This window comes from Ochotona curzoniae, unplaced genomic scaffold, assembly GCF_017591425.1.
Source record: "Ochotona curzoniae isolate NIBS_2020 unplaced genomic scaffold, NIBS_Ocur_1.0 contig_3432, whole genome shotgun sequence".
Lineage (NCBI taxonomy): Eukaryota > Metazoa > Chordata > Mammalia > Lagomorpha > Ochotonidae > Ochotona > Ochotona curzoniae.
Window position 1 is genome coordinate 22,045,569 of NW_024465859.1, and position 26,619 is coordinate 22,072,187.

Consider the following 26,619-nt stretch of genomic DNA (forward strand, 5'->3'; position numbering starts at 1 on the left):
AGTGACCTTTATGTGGTGACTTCCGCCCAGGCCCAGCCAGCCAGACATCTACCCCTGGTCCTGGATAGTGGGGGCGGCCACCAGGGCTGGCCCTCCAATTGTCCCTATGGCTGGCCCTGACCTGCCAACCTCTCCCCCCGTCCGCTGATTTCTTCATGTTGGTTCAACATTAACCCAGAGGGGTCAGGACGGTCACTCAGTCCCAGGAGCGGCCCTGCGATGCAGCACGTCCGAGGCCTGCGGCTAGCTGGCTGCCTGGCCCTGGTTGCCCTGGCCAGCCTCGTGTGCAGCCAGCATGGTGGGTAAAGGGTCGGATTAGGGCAGGAGGCAGGGGGCTCGGGCATGGGCTAAACAGGGTTGCTACCCTTCCCAAGTGGCAAGAGGGGAGAGCAAGGGGTCACTGCCGGGTATTTACATGGCCTGAGACCGAAGCTAAAGCTAAGGCCGGGCCAGACCCGTCCTGACCGGCTGAGCTGAGGTCAAGGGCCCCCCGCACACACTCCTGCAGTGTTCCTGGCCCCAGAGCGGGCACTGTCGCTGCTGCAGCGCAACCGCCGTGCCAACAGTGGCTTGCTGGAGGAGATACGCAAGGGCAACCTGGAGCGGGAGTGCATTGAGGAGACGTGCAGTTATGAGGAGGCCTTCGAGGCCCTGGAGTCATCCAGCAGCACGGTGAGTGGGCTGGCACTGAGCAGCGGGAGGGGGCAGCAGTGGCCTGCTGGGCCCTGGCCTGGGGCTGTGCCTGGATCCCTGCAGCTGCCAAACACTGCCCCCATCCCCAACACACACCCGCCCCCTGCTGCCCAGACAACCGGCCCCACCTCACCCCATGCCCTTGTTTGTTTTTTTTCAGGATGCATTCTGGGCCAACTACACAGGTAAACCAGGGAAGGGAGGCCCAGGCCCCCCTTGGGGTGGGGAGGCTGCTGTACCCAGAGAACTTTCTAGTGCATCCGCCTGGTCCAGCCTCCCAGTATTCCGCCATCTGCCTGTCTGTCCACCTGAGCATGTCTGAACGTCCCCAGCTCGTCCCTGATCCCATGCAGGTCCCACAAACCTGTGTCTGGGTCTTTTCCAGTGTGTGAGCCAGTGAGGAAGCCTCGAGAAAATCTCATGGACTGTCTGGAAGGTGAAGGACGGGGCCTTAGGGTCATGGGGTCGGGGCATGGGGACCGGGAGACACGGGGAGCTGGGAGGAAAGTGGTGGTCTCCAGCCTGTGCTGTGGCTCCTGAGGCAGAGCAGGTGCGTCTGCTGGGATGTGTGCCCGGTGGCCAGTAAGAGTGAGGGAACGAGGGAGCAAGTAGGTGATAGGTGAATGTTTTTAAGGCCTCTTTCTCCTGGCCCCCAAGCCGAGCCTCCACCCATGCTGTCAGCACTCGGACAGGGTCACATTTACGCGCCAGCACCGTTAGCTGCTCCCTGTCACCAGAGAATAATCAGGCCGTGTAGTCACGTGTGCCTAGCTCCTTCTATCCCTAACTTCTTCTTTCTAGCCTTACCTTCTACGACACCAAACACAAGCCCCTACCTGCTCGGACAGTATGTAAGCCAAGAGGTTTCCGCTTTTGGCCCCTGCTGGCATCCTCAACCTCCCCCTAGAGCAGCGGCTGCCTGCTGAACACGTCCCCATCTTCAAGGCCTCGTTCAAATACCTGCACTGTCCACCCTATACTAGGGTGACAGTAGGGTCACTACCTGGAATTCTTTTTATTATTATTATTATTATTATTTTAAGATGTATTTGTTTTTATTCAAAAGACAGATTTACAGGGAGAAGGAGAGACAGAGAGAAAGATCTTTGATCCACTGCTTTACTCCCCAAGTGACTGCAACAGCCAGAGCTGAGCCAATACAAGGCCAGGAGCTCCTTCCGGATCTCCCACGTGGGTGTAGGGTCCAAAGACTTTGAGACGTCCTTGACTGCTTTTCCAGTCCACAATCAGGGATGAGAAGTGGAGCAGCTGGGACATGAACACATATGCATATGGGATGCTGGCATTTGAAGGTGTCAGGTGCTGGGCATTGGAAGTAACTCAGGGTCCCTCATTGGAGGCAAAGAAAGCATTCAGGTGATTCCTAGAAAGGGTCTAGACAAGGCATTCAGAGGACACAGGAGGAGGAGCAGCTGGCAGGCGGGTAGGAGCAGGGACAGCTTGTAGATGTTTCTTTGGTCTCATGGGCTGTCCTGGTGGATAAATCCCAAACTGAGCATGCGCCAAGGCCTCGTGGCAGGAAGTGCTAAGCTACCAGGGCCAGGCTGAGCGGCACCAGGTGGTGAGGCTTGTGCTCACTCGAAGGAGGCTCTGTGAGGACTACGCTATGTCCCCTACATCCGGCACAGCGATGGCCACGTGGTGACATTCAGTGACTACTGGGAGACCACTGCCGAGTGTCCCCTGCAGAATTGCTGGAACAAATGCAGGAGGTGCATTGGCTGGGGGCAGTGCGGTTTGGGGACAGGGAACCTGAGTTTGGACGCGCACGCGGGCTGGGATTCCCACAGGTCGCTGCTCCCAGGGCCTGGGACTAAACTACCGGGGAAAAGTGAACGTCACCCAGTCAGGCATCGAGTGCCAGCTGTGGAGGAGTCGCTACCCACACAACCCTGAGTGAGTACACAGTGGGGCTCGGGCCAAGGGTGGGAGCCAGGCCACGGTGGGGTGGGGGCACGTTCAGCCTTCCACTGAGCCAGCGCCTCTTTCAGAATCAACTCCACCACCCACCCTGAGGCCGACTTGCAGGAGAACTTCTGCCGCAACCCCGACGGCAGTGGCACGGGCCCCTGGTGCTACACCACAGACCCCACTTTGCGAAGGGAGACGTGCAATGTCCCTATCTGTGGTGAGTGTGTGTGGGCGGGGTAGACCATGGCCAAGACCACCCCTGCTGTGCCTGGAGCCCTGGGTCTAGATGCAGGGACATGGAATATGTGCGTTGGAGTGTGGCCCCCAGCCGCCTCCTGCAGCCAGACCTGGGGAGCTGCCCCCCAGAGTTCAGCCACTCACTCTGCCCTGTGCAGTCTCGGACACTTCCTGATTTTTATGAGGTCTTCTGTGTTCCTGCTCGACTGGAGAGTGAAAGTGCAGCGCTTTCAGAAATACATGATTTGCATTTTAATAAAAGGCTTATTTATTTGAAAGGGTTCCAGAGAGAGTATCTTCCATCTGCTAGTTCACTTCCCATATCTCCACCATGGCTGGAGCTGGGTCAGGCCACAGCCAGGAGCCTACAACTCTATCTGGGTTTCCTTCATGGGTAGCAGGGCCAACTACTTGGGCCATCCTCTGCTGCTTTCCCAGGGATATTAGCAGGGAGCTGGATTGCAAGTGGAGCAGCCAGGACTCAAACCAGCACAGACGTGGGATGTTGGAATTGCAGGAGGCTTACCCCCTGCTGTAATTAGGTTTAGAACTGGGCGGGGCAGTCCTTCCCAGAACCAGAGACACGTGGTTAAGGCCAAGGTGAAGGGCATTCTGTAAGGCAAAGGATGCAGGTGTAGGTAGGGAAGAGTGTTGCAGTGACTCCACCCATTGGGCCCAGCTGCACCTGCCCCTAAGCGCAGCTGAAGTCGGTTCCTTGCCTGCACCTAGGAAAGTAGGGTCTTTCTAGGACCCCCGGCAGTCCCTGACTTGGTGTGGACCCGCGTGCTTCCTCCCAACGCAGGCAAGGGGCAAGTCCCCACGCAGCTGACCCCACGAGCTGGAGAGCCCAAGTCTTCTCCGAAAGACTGTGTCCCTGAGCGCGGCAAGCTGTACGAGGGGCACCTGGCTGTCACCAAACAAGGGTCGCCTTGCTTGGCCTGGAGCAGCCCACAGGCCCAGGCCCTGAGCAAACACAAGGCCTTCAGCCCGCAAGTGCTGCTGCTGGAGAACTACTGCCGGAACCCGGACGGCGACGAGGAGGGCGCCTGGTGCTACGTGGCTGGGAGGCCCGACGACTTCGAGTACTGCGGCCTCCACTACTGCGGTGAGAAGGGTCGGCCGGCAGAGGGCGCCCTGTTTCCGGATGAGTAAATTGAGCCCCTCCTCCAAACTCCTGGGTTTGGGGGGAGCCCTTGCTACTATAAACTCGACTTGGGGCACCTCCTTGACCCAGAGTGGGGAACGGGGGCAGCCTGGGGGTGGTAGACCAGCTGCGGGGTCGTTCCTGGGTCTCCACAGAGGAGAACGTGGAAGAAGAGGAGATTGGGCCAGAGGGAGGCCCAGAGGAGGTCATTGCGGGGCGCACCACCGAACAGGAGTTCCAGACCTTTTTCGACCAGAAGACTTTTGGCCAGGGGGAGGCAGGTGAGGCGTGGGCATGCCTGGGGTGCAAGGTGGGGTTGGTGGGCAGGGGACTGGTGGCCAGGACTGGCCCCTTACAGCCCGCCTTGCTCCGCAGACTGTGGGCTGCGGCCGCTGTTTGAGAGGAAGTCAGTGAAAGACGCAACGGAGGATGAACTCTTCGAGTCCTACATCGATGGGCGCATTGTCAAGGGTCAGGACGCAGAGAAAGGCAGCGCGCCCTGGTGAGTCCTATTCTCTTCCGCTTGGCTGGGCCCACGCAGAGCCCTTGGAAGCCGCTCACGTCCCCAGAGGCGCAGGCCTTCCTTCCCGGATCAATGACTGAGCTCCATTAGCATTAGCAACCTCCGGAACCCTGGTCAAGAGGCCCAGTGCTTCTGCTGAGCTGACAGCACCCACCCCGGGCCATGCTGCTTCAAGTGGCTGCAGTCTCGTTCAGGAGTCACAATTAAGCCCTGTGGATCCCAGCCTGGATGAGGGAAGAGGGTGTGGCCTGGCACCATGTGGGGGCATCAGATCCCACGGGGAGCTTGGGCAAGCAGGGAGCTGGGCCCAGGAGGCAGCTCTGTCCAGATTTGTGTATTCATGTGCCTGCCTGACAAGAGGGTTGTCAATAGGTGAGCCCCATGTGGGCGCCAGGGCACCCCTGCTCTCTCCCCTCCTCCCTTCCCCATCTGACTCAATCTTCAAATGGCCACCAGGCTGGGCTGGAGCCTGGAGCTGCACATGCAGGCCTCCTAGGCGGGCGTCCTGGGGCAGCCCTCCGCTGCTGCCCTCCCAGGCACGTTGGCAAGGAGCTGGGTCAGAAATGGAGCAGCTAGGATTTGAACTGGCACCCATATGGGCTACCTGCATCTGGTGTTGTAAATGATAACCCATTGTGGCTAGTTCTTTCTTTCTTTTTGAAGATTTATTTATTTTTATTGGAAAGGCAGATTTTACAGAGGAGAGAGAGAGAGAGAGAGAGAGAGAGAGAGAGATCTTCCATCTTTTGGTTTACTCCTCAAATGGCTGCATCTGCAGCCAGGAGCCAGGAACTTCTTCCAGGTCTCCCACATGGGTACAGGATTCCAAGGCTTTGGGCCATCCACCACTGCTTTCCCAGGCCACAAGCAGGGAGCTTGAAGGGAAGTGGGGCAGCTGGGACACAAACCAGTGCCCTTATGGGATCCCGGCACTTGGAGGGAGAGGATTAGTCAATTGAGCCATTGCACCAGCTGCTCCAGCTTCACTTTCAGGGTTGATAGGACACGAGACCCCAAACCCTCGAGCCTTCTGTCCCCTTCCCAGGCAGGTGATGATTTTCCGGAAGAGCCCCCAGGAGCTGCTGTGTGGGGCCAGCCTCATCAGTGACCGCTGGGTCCTCACCGCTGCGCACTGCCTCCTGTACCCGCCCTGGGACAAGAACTTCACCATCAATGACATCCTGGTGCGCATTGGCAAGCACAACCGCAACAGGTACAGCGGGTTTGGAGCCCGCCGGGCATGGGCGCTGGGGACAGGACCTTGTGTTATGTGGCATGGCATCCCAGGGGTCTCTGCTGGGAAGGCCTCTGTCCATGTCCTGACCGAGGCTTGGAGCCAGGGGCCAGAGAAGGAAACCCTAGTCAGCCTGCACCTGCGCTCCTGACACCAGGGCAGGACCAGGGTGGGGCGGGGTGAGGTGAGAGACAAGGAGGGGGTCTCTGAGACCGGATGCTGCATGGCTTCAGCCTGGGAGGAAACCGCAGGGGCTGCCAAGGCGAGAAAACAGACCCAGATCCTGCCCCTAGACCCTTCCTCGGGGAGTTGCTGGGCTCACCGCCTCCTGCCCCCATCTCCTGCTCTGCCCAGCTATGAGCGCAGCGTGGAGAAGATCTCCACGCTGGAGAGGATCGTCATCCACCCCGGCTACAACTGGCGGGTGAACCTGGACCGCGACATCGCCCTGCTGAAGCTCAAGAAGCCGGTGGCCTTCAGCAACTACATCCACCCCGTGTGCCTGCCTGACAAGAGGGTTGTCAACAGGTGAGCCCCATGTGGGCGCCAGGGCACCCCTACTCTCTCCCGTCCTCCCTCCCTTCCTCTTCAATTTCCCTTCCTCCCCTCCTCTTCCCTCCTCTTTTCTTTCCGCACCTCTTCCTGTATCCTTTCCTTTTCCCTCCTCACCCCTCCTTGCCTCTTCCCTTCCCTCTCCTCACCTCTTACCCTCCCCTTCCCACTCCGCTCTCCCACTTCTCTCTCGCCTCCATTTCTTGGGAGTCTACTCCTGTGGTTCTTTTGGATGTGGGTCCCCTCGGCAGTGGCCTCGGCCTGGGAGGCCCCTGAAGGGGCTTGGTCTGAGAGGGTCCTTCTCCTGGTTTCCTTCCCCATAGATTGTTCCAAGCTGGATACAAAGGGCGGGTGACCGGCTGGGGCAACCTGAAGGAGACGTGGACGGTGACCATGAACGAGGTGCAGCCCAACGTCCTGCAGATGGTGAACCTGCCCTTGGTAGAAGTTCCCGTGTGCAAGGCATCCACCCGGATCCGCATCACCGACAACATGTTCTGTGCTGGCAAGTGTGCAGTGGGGGCAGGGAGGTGGTTGGACATGCTGGGCACAAGCCTGGGTTCAGGTCCTGGTCACTGCTGCCCATGAGCCAGACCCCCTCTAGGAGGGAAGGCGGTAAGCCTAAAATTATGGGAGGCTCAGTTGCAGGCTGGGTTTGCAGCCAGAGGCCGTGGACGTGGATGAGCCGTGCATTCATTCCTTCATTGGGTCATTCAGTGCTATCAGGTGCATCCTGGCAACAGCCATGTGATATTCATTCCTCTGCTTGGCGAGAGGAACTCCTAGCAGACCATGTCCTATGGTCCTATGGTGTCTCCCAGGCACCTCGCTGTACACTTTTCTGCCTTTCTCCTTTGCCATTCACAAGTGGGAAAAGACTTTTTATTTATTGAAAAAGTGGAGAGAGAGAGAGAGACAGAGACATAGCTCTTTCGCGTGCTGATTCACTCACTCCCCAGTGCCCTGTGTTGTGAAGGCTGGGCAGCCTGGAGCTGGGAGGCTAGAACTTCATTCAGGGCTGCCCCAGGGTGGCAGGGCCCCAGCTCCCTGGGCCGTCACCTGCTGCCTCCTGGGGTGCGTACAAGCAGGAAGCTGGCCTTGGGAGTGGAGCCAGGACTTGGAGCACAGGCATTCTGATGTGATGGGGGTTCCAAGCCACTACATAAAATCCCTCTGCCTACATTGGCATTTTATATTCTATTTCTCATCAAATTGTTCTGCCAGCTCTGGTGGCTGCCAAATGGAGATTTTTTTTTTTCAAATTTTGCCATTTTTCTTATGCTTATCAGTATGTATATTGTTAAAGAACTTTCTTGGGTGGACTTCATTCCAAGGGTTACAGTTGTCTGCTGAGGCTCACATTGCCCCAGGCGTGGCCAATAGCGCCCTCAGCAGGCAGGCCTGTGTGACGTTTGCATGAATCTGCTGGTTTTCTTTCTTCGCTTACTGCCATTTCTCTGGGGAATCCTTAGGCACCAAGATCCGGGTACTAGGGGTGCGTATTGTGACCTCAGTGTCAGTGCTCGCAGGCCCCCTCAGTGGACAGAATAGAAACACGGGTGAGGCATGCCCAGACACCTCCTTTTCCCCAGCTCTTGCACTTTCTCATCTTGCTTCCTCCCCATCCGTCCACTCACCCGCCCACGTATCCTGTGTGTCCAGCCTTCATCTACCTGCCACGTCCACCTTTTTATCTATTTACTGTTTGTCTTTTATCCATCCATCACACCAGTCTGGCATATCCACTAATCATATCTATCCATCCATTCACCATCTATTCTGTCAATCACCTATCATCCATCCATCCCTTCTGACCTTTCGTACACACCTATTTACTAATTCTAAAACTAACTCAGATTGAAACTTCTAATGCTAAATCAATACCACAAGGGCACTTTTAACTTCTTCCTTTCATATTTCTGTTACCAGAGAAACGTGATTCCCATTATCTGTTTACTTATTTGATGAATCCTAGGGTAGTTTCAGGATCCCTTATCGATCTCATTGTGACACTGCCAGACCCCTTAGCGTTCAGTGTAATTCCAGTTTCTTTTGTCTTGGCCTGAGGGCATGTATGTGGGCTCATTCCTCATCCCTCCTCTTGTGTTACTCATTTCAAATACCACTGGCCTCATTTGTTTCTAATTGCATTATTTTGTGCATTCCTCTGAAAATATCTGCTCATTTTTGGAGTATATATATAAAAAAAATTAGCCGAGTCCCAAAGGCAGAGCAGCGCCAGGCGCCAGTGAGCGCTCTGGGCAGTCAGCCCCTTCCCGTGCGGTCTCATCCGTGTCTGCCTCGTTCTTCCTGCCTTCTGCAGAGACCAGCACATGGAATTACTTCTTTTCCCTACTTCTCTACCCACAGAGTAGCGTACTACAGAGTAGCATAGATGTTCTTTTGTATCTTGCCATCTTGCTTTTTTACCTACTTTAGCCTAGCCTGGAAATGTACTTCCTCTGGACAGGGCGAGTTTTTCTCATGTCTGCCGTGCCGAGAGCCACACTGCACTTCTCTGACGTGGATGTTACTCAACCACTTTCGCATGTATAGGCATTTAGATTGTTCCCTTTTTTTTTTTTTTTTTTTTTGCAACAACAAACAAGGCTCCCGTGAACAGCCTCCTCATTCTGATGTCTCAGTGCTGTTGAAGGTGTGTCTGTCAGTAGACCCTAGGGATGGTGTCGTCTTGAATGACGTTTGTGCAGGGACAAGCATTTGGTCGGTCACTCAGGTGCTATTTCAGATATTCACAACCTAAGTCCCAGCTTATTTTGGTGCAAACCATTGTTTGCCCACCTCACATATTTTTGAAATCCAAGCATAGTTGTTTTCATGCCTCACATTTTTCTCATACATTAAAAAAAAAAATCTTTATTTGGGAAGCAATGCGTTCAGTGGCTAACAATCAAGGCTGGACGAGACTGAAACCAAAGCCTGGAGTTCTAGCTTGGCCACCCGTGTCAGGGGTGGGGACCTGCGTCCTTGACCAGCACCAGCTGCCGCCCGGGGTGCCCTGGCAGGAGGCTGGATCAGAGGCGGAGGAGCCAGCACTTGAACCTTGTACTCTGCTAGGAGATGTGGGTGTTCCAAGTGGTATAACTGCTGAGCCAAACGCTTGTCCTAAGCTCATCTTTTGTTTTCATTTTCATTTTTCGAGTACCCTAGGGTGTCATTTCATGAGGGATTTCTGGATTTCTTCCTCTAAGAGCTGTATCAATGGCCACTTCCATCTGCAGAGTGTGGCATGCCTGTTCCCCTCTAACCTTACCTGAGAATACTATTTCTTCTTACCATCTTAAGAGACAAGGTATAGCATCTCTGTGTTCCGTATGCTTAAAGATCACTTTACATATATATATTTTTTTCCAGTTTACAAAGCAAGATTTATTTAAGAGAGTGAAAGAGAAGCCTCCTGCCGAGGTGACAGGAGGGGGCTACATATTCTTGTGAAACGTTTTTATGCCCATTTTTGTCTGTTTCCCATCAGTTTTAGGGGTTTCACATTGATTAGGCATTTATTAGTAACATATACTTCTAGTTTGTGTCTTTTTAAAGCTTATGTATGATTTTATTTAATTTTAATTTTTACTAGAGTCGGAGAGGCCCAGAGAAGGGGTAGTGAGAGCCAGAGTGTGTGCCCATCTGCTATGGCCGGGGGGCTAGGTGCCAGAAGCTGAGGTTCCAATACAGGCCTTGCCCACAGATAGCAGGAACTCTGTTAACTCCTTATGCCATCACCACTGCTTCCCCACAGGGGCAGGAGCGGATGGTGTTCTGTTACAGTGGACATCCCATATGGGTGACGGTTCAAGTCTGGGTGCTCCACTTCTGATCCAGTTCCCTGATAAACAGCTGGAAAGGCAACAGAGTGGCCCTAGTGCTGGACCCACTGCCACGCACACAGCAGGCTTAGATGGGTTCCAGGTCTCGGACTGGCTTTGACCTGGTCCAACTCCAGTCATTGTAGATATCTGGGAAGTGAACCAGCAGGTGGAAGACCTTTGTCTCTCCCTCTCACTGTGCCTTTCAAACAAGTATTTTTTAAAATTACAGAGATTTTGGCGTATGTTGAACACCTAGCAGGGTCAATCTTGCAGTTGTATGTGTGTACATTTGCAGTGTTTTCTAGGCAATTTTTATGTTTTACCTTTGCAAACTTTTATATTAATTTGTCTAGATAAAGGCTTTTTGGTATTTGCCACATGTTTAAAAGTATTATTTGAAACAGAGGAGAGGCAGGGAGAGCGAGCTTCCACTCGTTGGTTTACTCCCCACATAGGTGCCGAGCCAGGCTGAAGCCAGGTACTTCATCCGGGTGTCCCGCACGAGTACAGGGGTTCAAGCACTTAGGCCATCTTGTGCTGCTTCTCCCTGGATTGGAAGTAGCCAGGATACAAGCTGGCACTTGTGGGATGCTAGTGTCACAGGAGGTAGTTTAACTTGTGATGGGAGGTGGATTGGAAGTGGAGTAGCAGGGACCTGAACTGGCACCCATATGGGACGCTGGAGCTGCTGGAGCCTCTTCTGCTGCTCCACAGTGCTGGCCCCACTATAAGTCCTATAGTCTATACTCTTTCATCCATGAGCTGTTAGTTTATCTTAAAGACTTCTTTCTTTATTTGAAAGGCAGAGTTATACAGAGGGGGAGAGAGTGATCTTCTAGCTGCTGGTTCACTCCCCAGGCGGCGCAACAGCCAGGGTTGGGCCAGACCTAAGCCAGGGTCCTAAGTGCTTGGGCCATCTTGCAATGCCTTTCCAGGCATATTATCAGGCAGCTGGATTGGGACTGGGGCAACCAGGATTCGAACCTGGTGCTTACATGGGGTGCCAGCATTGCCAGGGGGCCACTTGAATTCCAGGCTTTAAGAATCTTTACAGATTTTGATTTTGCTAATAATTTGAAGTTTTGATTCATTATGACAGCAGCATCATTTCTGTTTCATGGAACCAGTATTTCTTCTGTGCGTGCCGCTTGTTCGGTTCCTCTAAACGTTACACGTGTGTCTGAAAATGCTGTTTTCTATTATCGGTATGTGAGATTTGATTGATAACAATCACCATACCCAAAATTTTTGTTAAAGGTTTTTTTATTTAGTTTTACTGGAAAGTCAGATATACAGAGAGGAGGAAAGACAGAAAGATATTTTGTCCGATGATTTACTCCCCAAGTGACCACAACAGCCAGAGCTGAGCTGATCCAAAGCCAGGATCCAGGAACTTCCTCCAGGTCTCCCACGCAGGTGCAGGGTCCCAAGGCTTTGGGCTGTCCTTGACTGCTTTCCCAGGCCACAGGCAGGGAGCTGGATGGGAAGTGGGGCTGCTGGGATCTGGCATAAAATGGGATACTGGGTCACGGCGCGGGGTCCCTAAAGGTTTATTATTAATTGGAAAGGCAGATTTACAGAGAAGGAGAGATAGAAAGAGCTTCCATCCACTGGGTCACTCTTCAAGTGGCCACAATGGCCAGAGCTGAGCTAATCTGAAGCCAGGAGTCAGGAGCTGCTTCTGGGTCTCCTGTGCAGTGCAGGATTCCAAGGCTTTGGGCCATCTACCACTGCTTTCTCAAGCCACAAGTAGGGAGCTAGATGGGAAGTGGAGCAACCAGGACATGAATTGGTGCTCGTATGGGTTCCCAGCCTGTTCAAGGGAAGGACTTTAGCTGTTAGGCTATTTTTTTTTCCCACACACTTATGTTTGCTTGAGTTTTTTTGTGGTTGAGTATCAGGACATTTTGTTAGCTTTGAGGAGTCATTCCACCTGCTGAGTGGAGACTGGGTTGTAGGCTGGCTGCAGGGGTACTAGGGGTCTTGTGGTTCAGGAAGCTCGTAGGGGCAGCAGCCAGCAGCAGAAGTGGGAACAGCTGAAGGACTGGATGTGAGGCAAGAGTTAAGGGTGTAAGGGTGACTAGAAAAAACCAATTAGATATTCACCTCCTGTTTCTTAAACAGAAAAACTCAGTTATTTTGAAAGACAGACAAATAGGTCTCCCATGTACTAGCTTCCTCCTCAGATGCCTCATGACAAGGTCAGGCCGAAGCCTGGAAGCCGAAACTCAACCTGGGTCTCTCAGGTGACCAGGCAGTGAGCCGGCTGCTGCTTGGGCCAGACACCTCCTCGTGGGGCACGGGTCGGCAGGAAGGGCTGCAGCAGGTCCCCGAGGCGGGGCATCGGCTGCTGCCTGGCTGCTGCAGTAGGAGCATGTTCTCTCTCAAGGTTACAAGCCTGAGGAGGAGACCCGAGGGGACGCCTGTGAAGGTGACAGCGGGGGACCCTTTGTCATGAAGGTAAAGTTGCCTCAAGAACCTCGGTAGTGCTGTGGATGGAGAGGGAAGTTGCCTGGTAACTTTCGAACTTGCCCCTGTTGGGACCCTTCTCTTTCCTCTTCAGAGCCCCTATAACAACCGCTGGTATCAAATGGGCATCGTCTCCTGGGGGGAAGGGTGTGACCGGGATGGCAAATATGGCTTCTACACTCACGTCTTCCGCCTGAAGAAGTGGATTCGCAAGGTGGTGGATCGCTATGGCTAGGGGCCATGCCAGCCCCTCACTGCTGAAACTAGTCTGGTCAAAGAACTGCTATTGTGGCTGATGTCTAAAGTTATGGTTCCCAATAAAAGTGACTGTCAACAAGCCCCTGTGCTGCTGGTGCTGTCCTAGGCCACTGGACAGGAGGAACACCACTTGCTGGGCACCCCCGCGTCCAGGACAGAGCCCGGGGAGTGGCAGATGGAGCTGCAGAAATGTCTTCAGGTCGGCTTTGGATGTGTCCTCTCACTTAATTCTCACCGAGGCCTGCTTCTGGCCTCAAGAGGTCCTGGAGTCACCTGAGGCCTGCAGTTGTACGGATGGCTTTGGGAAACAGGTCTGGAGCTCCTGAGGCTGCAAAGGGCTTGTCACCCAGGGCACTCTCGGGGTGGGTCTCTGTGGTCTTCTCACCATGCTGGCACATTGATGGGCAATGGGCTCACAGTACTGACGTTTAGCAGTGGTCTGGGGCTCTACAACCCACTGCCTGGGCCTGTCTGTCCTGGCTGGTGTGAGCAGAGTCTCCTCGTGTCCTTGGCCTTCTGGGCACCCTGTGGATCGCCTCAGGGTGGCCACTCCCCCTCTCATTCGGCAGCAACTTGATTTTCCGAGGCCTGGGACCTGGAGGGTGACGGGAGTCAGAATGAAAGTTGGCCTCCAGGAGCCTGCTCTCTCAGGCTGCAGGGGGCAGAGGCCACGGGCGTGGGCATGGGAGCCCAGCTCTGACCAGCTGCTGTCCTGTTCTGGGCCCCTCCTCCTCAGACTCCATCCCAGTGAGCTGCCTTTAGGCTGCGGGGAGAAGTGGTACCACAGTCCAGGGCAGATACAGCCCTGAGTTCTGGCTGCTGAGAGATGCTAATGAATTGAGGCCTGCTGCTGTGGTATTCTCCCAGGGTGGAGGTGAAGGCTGCCTGCCTCAGCTTGGAGGGCGGAACACGGCTGCCACGTAGTTACCCTTCTTGGCCTGGAATCTTCGACCCAGAGCAGCTTCAAGCAAACGGACCTGAAGAAGGAATCCTCACCCACGTGCCCTCATGCTATTTCTTAGTTTTCAACACATCAGGACAGGGAGGACAGAATTCCTTACCTTCGTCCTTTGGGGTTTACACAGGAACTGCATGGGCCTGCAGGGTCTTCATAGGCCAGAGTCTAAATCAGGGCCCAGGAAAGGTATTAAGATTGCTTGGACCAGCTGCAGCCTGCTTTCAAAAAGGGGGCATGTTTTCTACCTCAAACAGTGCCAGACCCACGCACAGCCATTCTTTCTAAAACCGCCTTTTACTGTAGCAATGGAAACTCCGGCATCCCATTACAGGAGAGGCAACCTTAACTTCAGATGACATAGGGATGCCTGAAAATGACCACAAACAACAGAAGACTTATTTGATGGAAGATAATCTGTCATTTCTTGAACACCAGTTAAGCAGAAGGTGGGCTAGAAAAGTCCCTCTGAACTTCTAACTGCCTGATTCCCACTCCCTCCCCGTCCCCGGGGAATGCAGAGCCTCTTCATCCTACAGTTTTTCTGACCCCAGAGGCAGATCCTCCAGAATTTAGGCCCCTACAGGCGAATTCTCAGTTCACTTTCTGGTCCTCCCCCATAACCACAGGAGATGACTATAACCTTGCAGCAAGCTGCTGCAGTCCCCGAACTCCACCAGCGGGGTGAGGCCAGATCTAGCTGCACAGTGTGAACTGCCACCACGCAGCCAACCCCTGGCCACATCCACATGTGTACTGGGGCAGCTGAGCGGGGATGACCAGGAGCCCCTTGGCATGAACTACTGCCCTTGCTGGGAAGGAAGTCACAAGGCTGTGAATGCCCTGCTCCCCGGGGAGCTGCATGTGGCACGTGTCAGGGCAGGACTGCGCCTTCTGCACCAGGCCGAGCCCCGGCTGCCCTTCGCTCCGAGACTTGGGGCTTCCTGGGAGACGGGTATAGTTAATGCAAACTTTATTTATAAAAGACTCTTAAATTAGTTGTGTCATGCCATGCTTTCATACAGAATACAGTGACCCCTTGGGACTACGGAGGGGAGAGCTCACAAACTCAAAGGAAAACTAGTAGAGTTTCTAATAAAGCTAGGAAAGGGAAGGACAATTTTACAAATGAGCGATTAGAAATGAAACAAAAGAAAGGCGTCGGCTCTGGACACTAGAGTGGGCTGAGAGGAGAGCAGCTGTTTACAAGTCTGTACACTAACTAACCCCTTGGCGGGCCCCTGGCGAGGCGCTGCTGCCAGGGAGAAGCAGAGTGCGGGCGGAGGCTTGCGCGTGGCCGCCCCAGCTCCTCGGGGTGACACACACACACACACGCACGCGCACACACACACACACACACACACACACACACACACACACACACACACACACACACACACACATGACAGTCTGCACGCGCTGGGCCTGTAGGCCACGTCCAGCTATGAGGACTCCTAGTTTAGTAAACTAAAGCTGCAGGGTGCCAGGGGAGCGGGTGGCTTCATTTGCGACTGCTCTTTATTCTCTCCAGCCTCTTTTTCAAGTCATCAATGTTAGTGGTGGAGGCGGAGGAGGAGGTGAGGCTTCCTGACGAGTGAGTCTGGTTGGAATCGAGCTCCGAGTGCTGGTGCTGCTCCCGTGACTCCCGGAGCTGCGAGAGCTTGCTGTGGAGCATGTCTGTGGAGGAGGCGACGGGAGGGGTTGCTGGCTTGGAGAGCAAGGAGCTCAGCGGAGGCCGCTCGTCTTGCTATTGAGGGAAGAAGGGACACTGTCTGAGAGCAAGTCAAAGGCCAGTGCCGCGGCAACACAGGCAGACTGCCCGCCCTGACGCGCCCAGGAGGAAAAGAGCCATACCTTGGTGTTGTCCAGGCCACAGCGCTGCCGGAGGATTTTGAGCCTTTCCAGGTACACGGAGGGCCCCACCTCCTCTCCGTTTGTGTTTCCTATAGAGGACACTGTGCTTGTCGGGGCGGGCATGCATGTGACTTCCATCTGTGGGGAGATGCCTAGAGAGGAACACACACACAGAACATTCAGAAACACACACATGCCACTTCTTAACTGCCTTGGTTCACCTGCCACTGAAGGAAACGATGAACAGCTTCCTGGGCTTGAATTTGCCAATGAATTTGAAAGCTGAAGCTATAGGAATCCCTTGGTGGTAATCTAGAGAGCTCTGAAAGATACTATAAGCTTCAAGAGATAGTCAAGAATTTGATCAACATTTTCTATCTGCTGGTTTGTTCCTGCCATGGCTGGCCTGGGCCAAGCTGAAGCCAGGAATGTGAAACTCCATCCAAATCCACTATGTAAATGGTAAGGGCCTACGCAGTTCCCCAGGTGCATCAGCAGGGAGCTAGTTTGAAAGTGGAGCAGTTGAACTTGACTGAAACGCTGATACAGAATACTGGCACTGTGTCACAACACTGGCAAGGAACCTCACCTTTCTGGTCTCTGGGGAAGCAAGACCTTCAGGTGACATACTTTACCAGAGCAGGAACTAACCCCTCACCATTACTGAGGTATGCCAGCAGCTGACTGGCCTGAACGAAATACCTCAGGACACGCTCAGCTTGGGAGATTAGGCTTTGAAAAGGGACCACAAAGGGGAAAGTCTGCACTCAAACCCAGAAAAGACACAGGAGGGTAAGGCCCTGGATATCCGCGAGGAGGAGGAGAAGCTGAGGTGTCCAGAAAATATCTAAACAGGGAACAGGGACTGACACCTGTAGCTACTTCACCAAGATGGCTATTCTGGGAGGAAAGATGACTAAAACTTAAGCAAAGTAACAATTTTTTCCCCCTTTTCCTCCAGGTCTGCCATAAAAGTGCAGGGTCCTAAGGCTTTGGGCTGTGCTCAACTGCCTTCCTAGGACAAAAGCAGGGAGCTGGATGGGAAGTGGAGCTGCCAGGACTAGAACCGGTGCCCATATGGGATCCCAGCATGTTTAAGGAGAGAACTTTAGCCACTAGGCCACTGCGTGGGGCCCCAAAGTAACAATTTCTGGAAAGGAACATTGGCAATTGAAATACTTAATTTGTTATCAGTGAAAATGTATTATATAGGCCCACAAGATAAGGTAGGAAAAATTGCCCTGTGGAAAAAGGCAAGTAAAACAAGGAAAAAGGAATTCATTAGAGATGAATCTACCCTGCAGTGGTGAAAAACAAATGAAGACTAAATGCCAACAGGGACAAGGGTGATGACTCAATGGCTAAATCTCTTTGCAAATGCTGGGATCCCATTTGGTTGCCAGTTCCTGTCCCGGCTGCTCCATTTCCCATCTAGCTCCTTGCTTTTAGCCTGGGAAAGCAGTGAAGGATGGCCAAAAGCCTTGGGATCTTGCCCCAACATAGTAGACCCGGAAGAAGCTCTTAGCTCCTGGTTTCAGATTGGCTCAGGTCTGGCAGTTGTGGTCATTTGCGGAGTGAAGCAATGGATAGAAGATCTTCCTTTCGTTCTCTCCAAAATCTGATCTGCCTTTCCAATAAAAAAGTTAGAGATAAACAGAGGAAGATCTGTCCAGGGATTCACTCCCCAAGTGGCCACAATGGCTGGAGCTCAGCTGATTTGAAGCAAGAAGCCTGGAGCCTCTTCCAGGTCTCTCACACAAGTGTGGGGTCCCAAGACTTTGGGTCGTCCTTGACTGCTTTCCCGGGCCACAATCAGTGAGCTGGATGCTTTTGGTGGCAGCTGGAATTAGAACTGACTCCCAATGGGATCCTAGCATGTACAAGGTGAGGACTTTTGCTGCTTGGTTACCACCATGCTGGGCCCAAAAATAAATAAATCTTAAAAAAAAAATTTAAAAAGCCAACAGTCATATGAATAGGATAGATATGATGCCAAGTGAACAATTGGAGGTCACACACTTATAATGCAAATGTGCTATTAATTCCAAAATATCAAAACTCGCCATTACAAGAGAAGACTCCACAAACTTGGAAAGGAGGCTTCTTGCCAGTCATCCTAACCATGGTTTCTGCATCCGTGGATTATTGTTTACATTCAAGGTATTGGTGAGGGCTATTTAAGTCCAGCTGTTGAAGAGAACACAGCTGAACTGAATTTCAGCCTAGCAAGATCCAAACTTGAGAAAACAGGACACAGGCCTGAACATCACAAAGGAACATGCTTTACACACACTTCCAGGCCAGAGTAGGTGCATGTCATTCACTCAGGGAAAAACAAACACAGGATCAGGTGAGAGCTCCAGGGGACAGGGGGAGAGCTCCAGGGGACAGGGGGAGAGCTCCAGGGGACAGGGAGAGAGCTCCAGGGGACAGGGGAGAGCTCCAGGGGACAGGGGGAGAGCTCCAGGGGACAGGGGGAGAGCTCCAGGGGACAGGGGGAGAGCTCCAGGGGACAGGGTGAGTGGATAAGGTGGGAGTTCTTCATCCTGATAGCGATTAGGATGCTGGGCCTATCTTTTTGGTCTTCAGGGTTTTAACAGTTTTTTTCTACAACTGAAACCTCCTAAATCTTCCTTTGGTTTCCACATTTTGCGAGCAATAATTCCTGTACAGTGGCCTTGTCACTGTGAGGACAGTAACACCTTAAGGCAAATTCAGAGTAAGCGCTTACTCATGTAATTTAACAAGTAGTACTGAATGCCTGCTATGTGCCAGCAAACGGACTCCTTCCATTTTGTGGATTTTAAATTAACATGCACACACACTGAGACAGAGTAAATAATATAATCAGTGCCACACTGTGTGGTATCACAGAGGGGACAGATGTTACAATGGGGAGAGGAGTAAGAGATTTTAGATAACTTCTCACTGAAATGGTTATGTGCACAGGGTTTGAAAGAGGAAAGTGGGCTGAGCAACATGGCCACTTTAGGAAATTTCCTCAAAGTAAGCAGCAGCCAGTTTTGTGACCCAAGGCACATGGCTTTGTGTTCCAGAAATAGAGGGGGTGGTGGCTGGCTAAGGGGGCATACCAATTGGAGATGGTAACAGGAGACAAACCCCTAGAGCATCTGGTGCCACACAGCGCAGGACCTCAGGGACCCATGTGAGGCTTTTGCCTTTGCTGAGTGTGGGCGAGAGTTTCTGAAGAACCACTGAAGTAGCATAATGGTGTTACGTGTGGAAATGAAGCTAAGGCTGAAGGCAGAGGCCAGACAGGCGGGAAAGGCTATAGATGGTGCAGGTGAGAGAAAATGAAGCCCTGGGCAAAAGAGGTGGCAGGACAGGTGGGGGAGGGCTGTGCATTCTGAACACGGTCTTTAGGAACAGCCTCAAGGTGTTCCTGGGACCAAGCAGTTGGCAGGATGAAGCTGCTATCAATCAAACTGGAGAGAATGCAAGTGGATAGGCTTAGGGGAGCAACGGGGATTTCCTTTATAATATGCTGATTTAGGACTAGAGATCTTTGTTGCCGAAGGATGCTTACCTGTTGAAGTGGGAATCCGGCCTTTGCCCTCCCTCTCCATCTCAATCACCCGGAGGCCTCTCTCAACATAGCTCTGGAAGAACTGTGAGGAATTTTTCAGAAACGGTTCAATGTCGGCATCTGAGTATTTCTTCTTATATTCGTATAACTCTGCTAGGCCCTGGTGAACAAGAGAAAGAACAGTGTGGGTGGAGGCCAGGGGTCCCGTGGATAAAGGAGAGGACTTCCTCTTCACACTCACCTCTTTAGTGTTCTCTTTAGAGCCAATCTTCTTAAAAATCTCAGCTAGGAAATCATTCACTTTGGCCTTGGATGATTTTTCGTCCTTGAAAGTTCAAAGACACAAGGAAGGACTGGTAAGACAGTTGTTAATTAGGAACCGATGGCTGGACAGGTACAGGAAAACCTCAGCATCTGCACCTTCCTGGTGCTGTCTGTGTGGGCAGCAGACACGCTGACCTTCGGCACCCAGAGCAGCAACACCAGCGCCCTGGTGACCGGAAGCTTCAGCTGCAGGTTCTACCTCCATCTGGTGGAGGAGGAACCGGCCTATTCCTCCTATTAAATAAAGCTCACAGTGGCTTTTTCTGCTCACCAATGCCTGAGGCAAATGTATATACAGCTTGTCCTTAGAGGCCAAAAAGCACATGTTTATAATTCATATCGCAAACTTTCAGGATGGGAAGATGATTGTGCCACAGTGACAGACCCACTCCTGGATCTTCAACTTGGGCCTCAGATTGTCTCCCGGTGACCTACACGTCAGACATGATCACTTGCAGTGCAACCTCATGCCCTCACCGCTCCACTCAGGTCACTCACTATTCGAGATGCTCCTTTTTCTGTTTCCTTGTCAGCCTTGCTCCCAGTCTGGTCCATGCTGTGCTTCATCATCCGACAGAGGTGGGCCTCTAACTCAGACTCATTCTTGTTGTCAATCATCGTTAGGTGGTCCAGGATCTGAGGCAGACACAAACAGATGCAAACGGTAGCAAAGCCATTTTTTTCAGGTTCTCTCAAGCTCCCTGGAGACCAGCTGTGCTTCACACTCACCTTGGGTCCTTTCAATTTGCATAAGGTATGCAGCAGAGTTTTTAAAGTCCTTATAGGAAATTCACTTTTGCATTGCTTTAGTTTCTCTTTGGGGAAGACCTTCATGAAGATGTGGATATCCAGAAGAATTCTGTCCAGGTTGATGCTATTGATGGTATCGGGCAGGAGTCGAACCATTCTCCAAAGACACTATTGAATAAAGAAATAAAACTTAGGAGTGACTGAAAAATAAGGATAATTCATCACTTTTTACTTCCCAAGAGCTACGGGCTCACTTCCAAATGGCAGTTAGGGACCCTTCAAGTTCAATGACTAAACCTTGAAGAAATTTCATGTCCCTGGCTGACAGGTTAGCCATGTCATCCAGCTAACTGCTCATCTCCACATCCCCATGACTGGGGCTGCCACATAATGTCGCAAATATTCTGTCTTGGGCTTCTCTGAATATAGAGTAGTTCATATTGTTTTGTCAAGTCTAATGTGAGGAGACAAAATATATTAGGGCTTTATATTATGTTCATGTTGAGTCTTTGAGAGAGACCAAACCCTTGTAGAGACATAGGTCTATCTGTATCTTTTTCCCACAAAGAAATGGAATCTGTATCATTGAAACCCTTGCCTTCTGATTCCAGAATTGGTCAATTTTTAAAGTTTGTGTGTCTCACTGTTTGAAGCCAAGAACTGTCCAAGCCTGATCATTGGCTGCAAACCAGAGGAAGGAAAAAACCAAGACCAATTTTCCAGATGCGTCTTAATGGAACTGAGTCTGTGTATTTAGCTTCAATATCTCTCTCAGAGTGTGAACATTTCTGAAAAAAAAAAAAAAGAGATCAAATCACACCAACTTCACCTTCATAACAAGCTCGGAGAATTTGGGAGAACTGGCTGTTGCTAGCAGGCTGTCCTGGAGCAGAACAAGGAGGGCACTGCAAAGACAAAAGCCAGGACAAGCGGCATTACTAGTTTATACCTGCACTCCAGTGTAACTGAAAGGGTAAATGTGAATGCTGAGGGCCCAGGGAGCCAAAACCGAACACCACTTGAAGCTTTGTAAAATATCATGTGGTATCTCTTCCTCCTCTCCCCTCTTTCCCTTCCTTTTTTAAACTGGAAAGGTAAACATACAGAGAGAAGAAGATACAAAAGGAAAAGATTTTTCTGTCTGCTGGTTTGGTCCCCACGTGGCTGCAATGGATGGAGCTGAGCTGATCTGAAGCTAGGAGCCAGGAGATTCTTCCGGGTCTCCCATGTGGGTGCAGGGTCCCAAGGCTTTAGACCATTCTCTACTGCTTTCCCAGGCCACAAGCAGGGAGCTGGACGGGAAGTGGAGCAGCTGGGATACAAACTGGTGCCCATCACCGGTTCTAATCCCGGCAGCCCCGCTTCCCTTCCAGCTCCCCGCCTGTGGCCTGGGAAAGCAGTTGAGGACGGCCCAATGCTTTGGGACCCTGCACCCGCATGGGAGACCCAGAAGAAGCTCCTGGCTCTGGATCAACACAGCATTCAGCACTGGCCATTGCGCTTTCTGGGGGGAGTGAATCAGTGGACAGAGATCTTCCTCTCTATCTATCCTCTTCTCTGTATATCTGACTTTGTAATAAAAATAAATAAAGCTTAAAAACAAACAAACAAACAAAAAACAAATTGGTGCCCATATGGGATCCTGGTGGATGTAAGGTAAGGATTTAGTTACTAGGCTATTGCGCCAGGCCCCATCCTATTTTTCATTGTCATTGTAGGAAAGAAAGAAACATAACTGAAAGATGTAACTGACAAACTTTAAGATTCTTTTCTAGAAAATCTGTGATATTGGTCTCTTATTATCAGTTTTAGCTCTCAGGCTGGAGCGTTTTTTGTCCATAAAGAACACAAAAGATAACACAGAGATAAAACAATGAGAAATCAAAATTCGAGGCAAACCTAAGGTCACAACTCATGTAACGACTTTGTGGTTTTCTGTGAAGACGGAGACTGTTCCAAGGTGTTCTGCAGAGAGCAGACATACCTCAGGATGTTGGTCTGGTCTGACTTCTCCAGAACCTTCACCACCAAGAGGTTCACGGAACGGATCACCTGCTGTCCTTCCTCTAGGTCTTCGATTCGAGAGTCGAGCATCAGGGTGATGAGGCCGTGCATCAGGTCTTTGAGCACCCCCGTGGAGGCCTCCCGGGCCAGGCTCTCTATCTGGAATAGCTACCGAGCCACAGCTGTGTTAGGGAGGTGGCAACCTCAACACACAGAGCAAAGCACAGACATGGGTGACACATTCTAATAGTCAGGGGCAGGCGTCTGGGACAGTGGTTAAGCCACTGCTTGGGAGGAGAGGTGATGGCTCAAGTGGTTGGTCAGTGACATACATATGGAGGAACTGGGTGGTGTTCCTGGCTCCCAGGTGGGCACTGGTCAAGCCTCAGCTGTGGGGGGCATTTAGAGCAACCAGTGGATGCAATATCTGCATGTCTGCCTCCGCCTTTCAATAAAAATAAAACCCACAAAACAAATTTTGTAATGATTAAACTTGAAACATTTAAACCATTATTATTTGAGCAGACAGAAGATCTTCTTCTCTGTTTCTCCTCCTTTCAGTATATATCTGACTTTCCAAGGAAAATAAAATAAATCTTTAAAACAAAAACCAATTATTGTTTGAGAATTAAGGGAAAAAATTCCGCAATCTTCACAGGAGTGCAGGGGTCCAAGGCCCTGGGCCATCCTCCACTGCGTTCCCAGGCCACACACAGAGAGCTGGACTGGCGCTGGACATGAACCGGGGCCCGTATGGAATGCTGGTGCTTCTAGCTCAAGATTAGCCTGTTAGGCCACTGCCTTCCATTATAAAGTTTTTTAATGTGAGTGCATTTATCTATGAAAAGCCAAATAGGGCTCACCATGCTTGATAAAGAAACTAATGGTAAGCAGATTTACAGTTAGTCTGTAAGCCTTCTATTTTATATCCTAACAATAAGGTAACACAGAGTGAAGCCCAAAAAATCAAAGCAGTTGGTAGCCTGCTGTAGGACATATGTAAAATCCTTCCAATTCTGGACTCAGTGGACTACCTGCAACTGACTCTGGCTTCAGAATTGTGCTGGGCTAAGAGAGACTGCAGGGGTGCCCCTCTTCCTCAGAGGTGACCTTACCGAAATCATGTTGCCAATGATGCAGCTATACAATTTGATGATCTCATCCTTGTCCAACTTCTCATCTGCCATGTGCGTGTTGTAGATGAGTCTCAGCTGCATGAACGTGGCTATCAGAAACTGATCAATATGGCCAGACATAGCTTCGGCTTTGTCTTCCTGTCTCAGGACTTCATCGATCTGGTAATAAAAATTCCAAGATGTATTTTCCAAGCTTCATATTTTGTAACAGGAATGCATTAAAGGGGCTTCTCCACAGAAGAGTTATCAACAAAGCATTTCCAGTATCTGACTTTGAAAAACAGCTGGTCACTTTTTATACCAATCCAAGAGGCTTGCCATTGAACTTTCAAGAGAATAACAAGTCTTATGTTTAACAATCCTTATGTCTAAACTGTTCAACATATTAAAAAAGGGTGTTTTTCAGATTCTTCAGATCAAGCTGACACTAAGTTACTAGATATGAAAAGCGAAGACTCAGAAAGATCAGACTGTTGAGTCAGAACTCAACAGTCAACACCTGAATCCAGAAAAACTCACATCAACATTGGTTGTCACTAACGGTAAGAATAGGCATCTCCTATCACCTGTGCTAAGAGTAACTTATAATTAAGTAAATTAATCACTTCTCAGCCTTTTGGCAACTGTGGTTAATCTTCAGTGATCCCCCGCCCGCTTTGAGCAGGGCTGCTACCCTAAGTAAGAGTACCATTTACATCAGGCGTGGGGAATTTTCTGCCAAGGAGAGGCTACTTGGATATTTACAATATCATTTGCAAGCCAGGAAACTTAAATGTATCAACTTAAACCTGAGCCTGCTATAGATTTATTAACTTTTGAGTCCCACCTGCTATTGTTTTGGGAGGAACAAACCACGTGATTTCCAAGGAGAACCCCACTCCTGATTTACACATATGATAAAGTGAATGGTGTCCCCTGGGGTGGCTGCGGCCAATGGTCTGTCTTTGCATGTATCCCTTTATGCATGTACATCACATAAGCACACAGACTTTATCTAATGGGGAATGTTTAATAGGTTATTTCAGCAAGGATGTAATAAGTAAACAACAAAAAAAAAAACCCTCATACCTTTGAGGAAAGCGCACACCCCCTGCCACTTTTACCCAAAATATTAACCTCATAGAAGCATACACGGTCACTTTAAACTTTATGGGAACTGTAACTAAATTAATTTTGCTGCAAAAACTCCTTTGAAATCTCTGCATACAAAGGTTGTTCACAGATTTCACAGAAGGGAAGGGCATCTGGTGTGTGGCCTGCCGCCCAGCATCCCACAGTGCCTTTGCTAGCTCCAGCTTCCTGCTACTGATGCACTGCCAAGCAGCAGGTCATGGCTCAGGTACTTGGGTCCCAGCCATGTATAATAGAACTCTGAGTGGATCTCCTGGCTTCAGCATGGCCCAGTTTAGCTCCTTTTTTTTTTTTTTAATTTTATCATTTATTTTTATTGGAAAGGCGGATCTACAGAGAGGAGAGAGGAAGATCTTCCATCCGATGGTTCACTCCCCAAGCAGCTGCAACAGTTGGAGTTGGGCCAATCTGAAGGCAGGAGTCAGGAGCTTCTTCCAGGTTTCCCACGTGGGTGCAGGTCCCAAGGCTTTGGGCCGTCCTCAACTGCTTTCCCAGGCCACAAGCAGGGAACTGAATGGGAAGCGGGGCCGCCGGGATTAGAACTGAAGCCCATATGGGATGCTGGCGTGTTCAAGGTGAGGACCTTAACCACTATGCTATCACGCGCAGCCCCAGTTTTTGTTCTTATGGTCTGAACATAAATTGACAGATGAATAGTATCTGTTGAATAATTTTTAAAAATTATATTTTTTACAATCTTTACATAGTTAATTAGGGTAAAAAGGTTCAAGGGCTATAGGAAAGTGGGTAAGACTATTATTTCCATTTGAATAATATTTTTGAATTCATGAAAGTAAGTATTACAACAATTCGAAACTATGCATAGGGCCCGGCGCGGTGGTGCAAGTGGTTAAGGTCCTCGCCTTGCACACCTGGGATCCCATATGGGCGCCGGTTCTAGTCCCGGCAGCCCCGCTTCCCTTACAGCTCCCTGCCTGTGGCCCGGAAGAGCAGTCGAGGACGGCCCAAAGCTTTGGGACCCTGCACCCGCGTGGGAGACCCGGAAGAGGCTCCTGGCTTCGGACCGGCATAGCATCGCCGTTGCGCTCACTTGGGGAGTGAATCATCGGACAGAAGATCTTCCTCTCTGTCTCTCCTCTGTGTATATCTGCCTTTCCAATAAAAAAATAATAAAAATAAATCTTTAAAAAAAATGATTTATTTATCTGAAATGCAGTTATAGAAAGGGGGAGAGAGGCTTTCCATCTGCCAGGATTCACACCCCGAATGGCTGCAATGATTAGAGCTGGGCTGGTCACCGGAGCTCAGTGGATTGGATTGGAAAGTGGGGCAGCTGGGAGTCAGACTAGCATACTTACATGGTATGCTAACACAGTGCCAGATAGAGTAATTTACACTTTTATTTAATTATTTTTATTGGAAATGCAGATTTACAGAGAGGAAAGACAGAAAAACCTTCTATTAGCTGACTCACTTCCCAAGGGCTGCAATGGCCAAAACTGAGCTGATTGAAAGCCAGGAGCCAGGACCTCCTTCCAGGTCTCCCACGTGGGTATAGGGTCCCAATGCATGCTTCCTCTACTGCTTTCCCAGGCCACAGGCAGGGACTTAGATGGAAAGTAGAGCAGCCGGGGCCCAGATGGGATCCTGGTGCTCGCAAGGAACTTGAGCTACCAGACCAGGCCCTGTAATTCCCACTTTTACATTTAATGTATGAATGCTGTTTTTCTAGCACTTAGGAGCAATATCTTTACTTTTTGCCTTGGCGCCACTGTGTCACAAGTGGCTTAAACTTGCCTGTGACACCAGCATCTTAAGAGTGCTAGCTGGAACCCTAATTGCACCATTTGCAATCCAATTCCCTGCTAATGTGTCTGAAAAAGCAGAAAATGACCCAACTGTTTGGGAGCCCTGCTACTCATGGGAGACCTGGATGGAGTTCAGGCTCTTGCTTCAGCCTGTTTCACAAAAGCTACAACTGCCCCTTTTCAGAGAACCAAATCTACTGATGTCAACAGACTGACAGAAGTCTGTCCTCAGGATTTTTGGTCTTCTGATTGTTTCCTGGGCTCTGCAGCACTGTAG

At 50.9% G+C, this 26,619-nt stretch overlaps 2 protein-coding genes across 5 annotated transcripts in view; one reads left to right on the plus strand and one right to left on the minus strand.

The window, feature by feature from the left end:
* Positions 1–219: 219 nt before the first annotated feature.
* Positions 220–12,948, plus strand: F2 (coagulation factor II, thrombin). 2 transcript variants are annotated; one of them, XM_040980344.1, is made up of 14 exons: positions 220–298; positions 509–672; positions 854–878; positions 1,079–1,129; positions 2,505–2,610; positions 2,706–2,850; positions 3,670–3,967; positions 4,177–4,287; positions 4,382–4,508; positions 5,575–5,742; positions 6,118–6,291; positions 6,639–6,820; positions 12,535–12,605; positions 12,709–12,948. In XM_040980344.1, the coding sequence occupies exons 1-14, from the start codon at positions 220–222 to the stop codon at positions 12,847–12,849; spliced, it is 1,842 nt and encodes a 613-aa protein (XP_040836278.1). In that variant the 3' UTR covers positions 12,850–12,948. The 2 variants fall into 2 exon arrangements, with proteins under 2 accessions (XP_040836278.1, XP_040836277.1); XM_040980343.1 differs by having other exon boundaries at positions 2,706–2,842; positions 3,665–3,967; positions 4,162–4,287.
* A 1,837-nt stretch (positions 12,949–14,785) lies between these two features.
* The window catches only part of CKAP5 (cytoskeleton associated protein 5), a 104,528-nt gene continuing 92,694 nt past the window's right edge, over positions 14,786–26,619 (minus strand). For 2 of the 3 annotated variants that reach the window (XM_040980197.1, XM_040980198.1), the window contains exons 36-44: positions 23,422–23,601; positions 22,287–22,474; positions 21,132–21,207; positions 20,282–20,470; positions 20,051–20,188; positions 19,470–19,553; positions 19,229–19,388; positions 15,682–15,833; positions 14,786–15,574 (exon numbers count right to left, since the gene is read on the minus strand). In XM_040980197.1, the coding sequence (XP_040836131.1) occupies positions 15,329–15,574; positions 15,682–15,833; positions 19,229–19,388; positions 19,470–19,553; positions 20,051–20,188; positions 20,282–20,470; positions 21,132–21,207; positions 22,287–22,474; positions 23,422–23,601 (1,413 nt within the window). In that variant the 3' untranslated portion in view covers positions 14,786–15,328. The remainder of the gene's footprint in view (positions 15,575–15,681; positions 15,834–19,228; positions 19,389–19,469; positions 19,554–20,050; positions 20,189–20,281; positions 20,471–21,131; positions 21,208–22,286; positions 22,475–23,421; positions 23,602–26,619) is intronic. The other variant, XM_040980199.1, reaches the window with a different exon arrangement.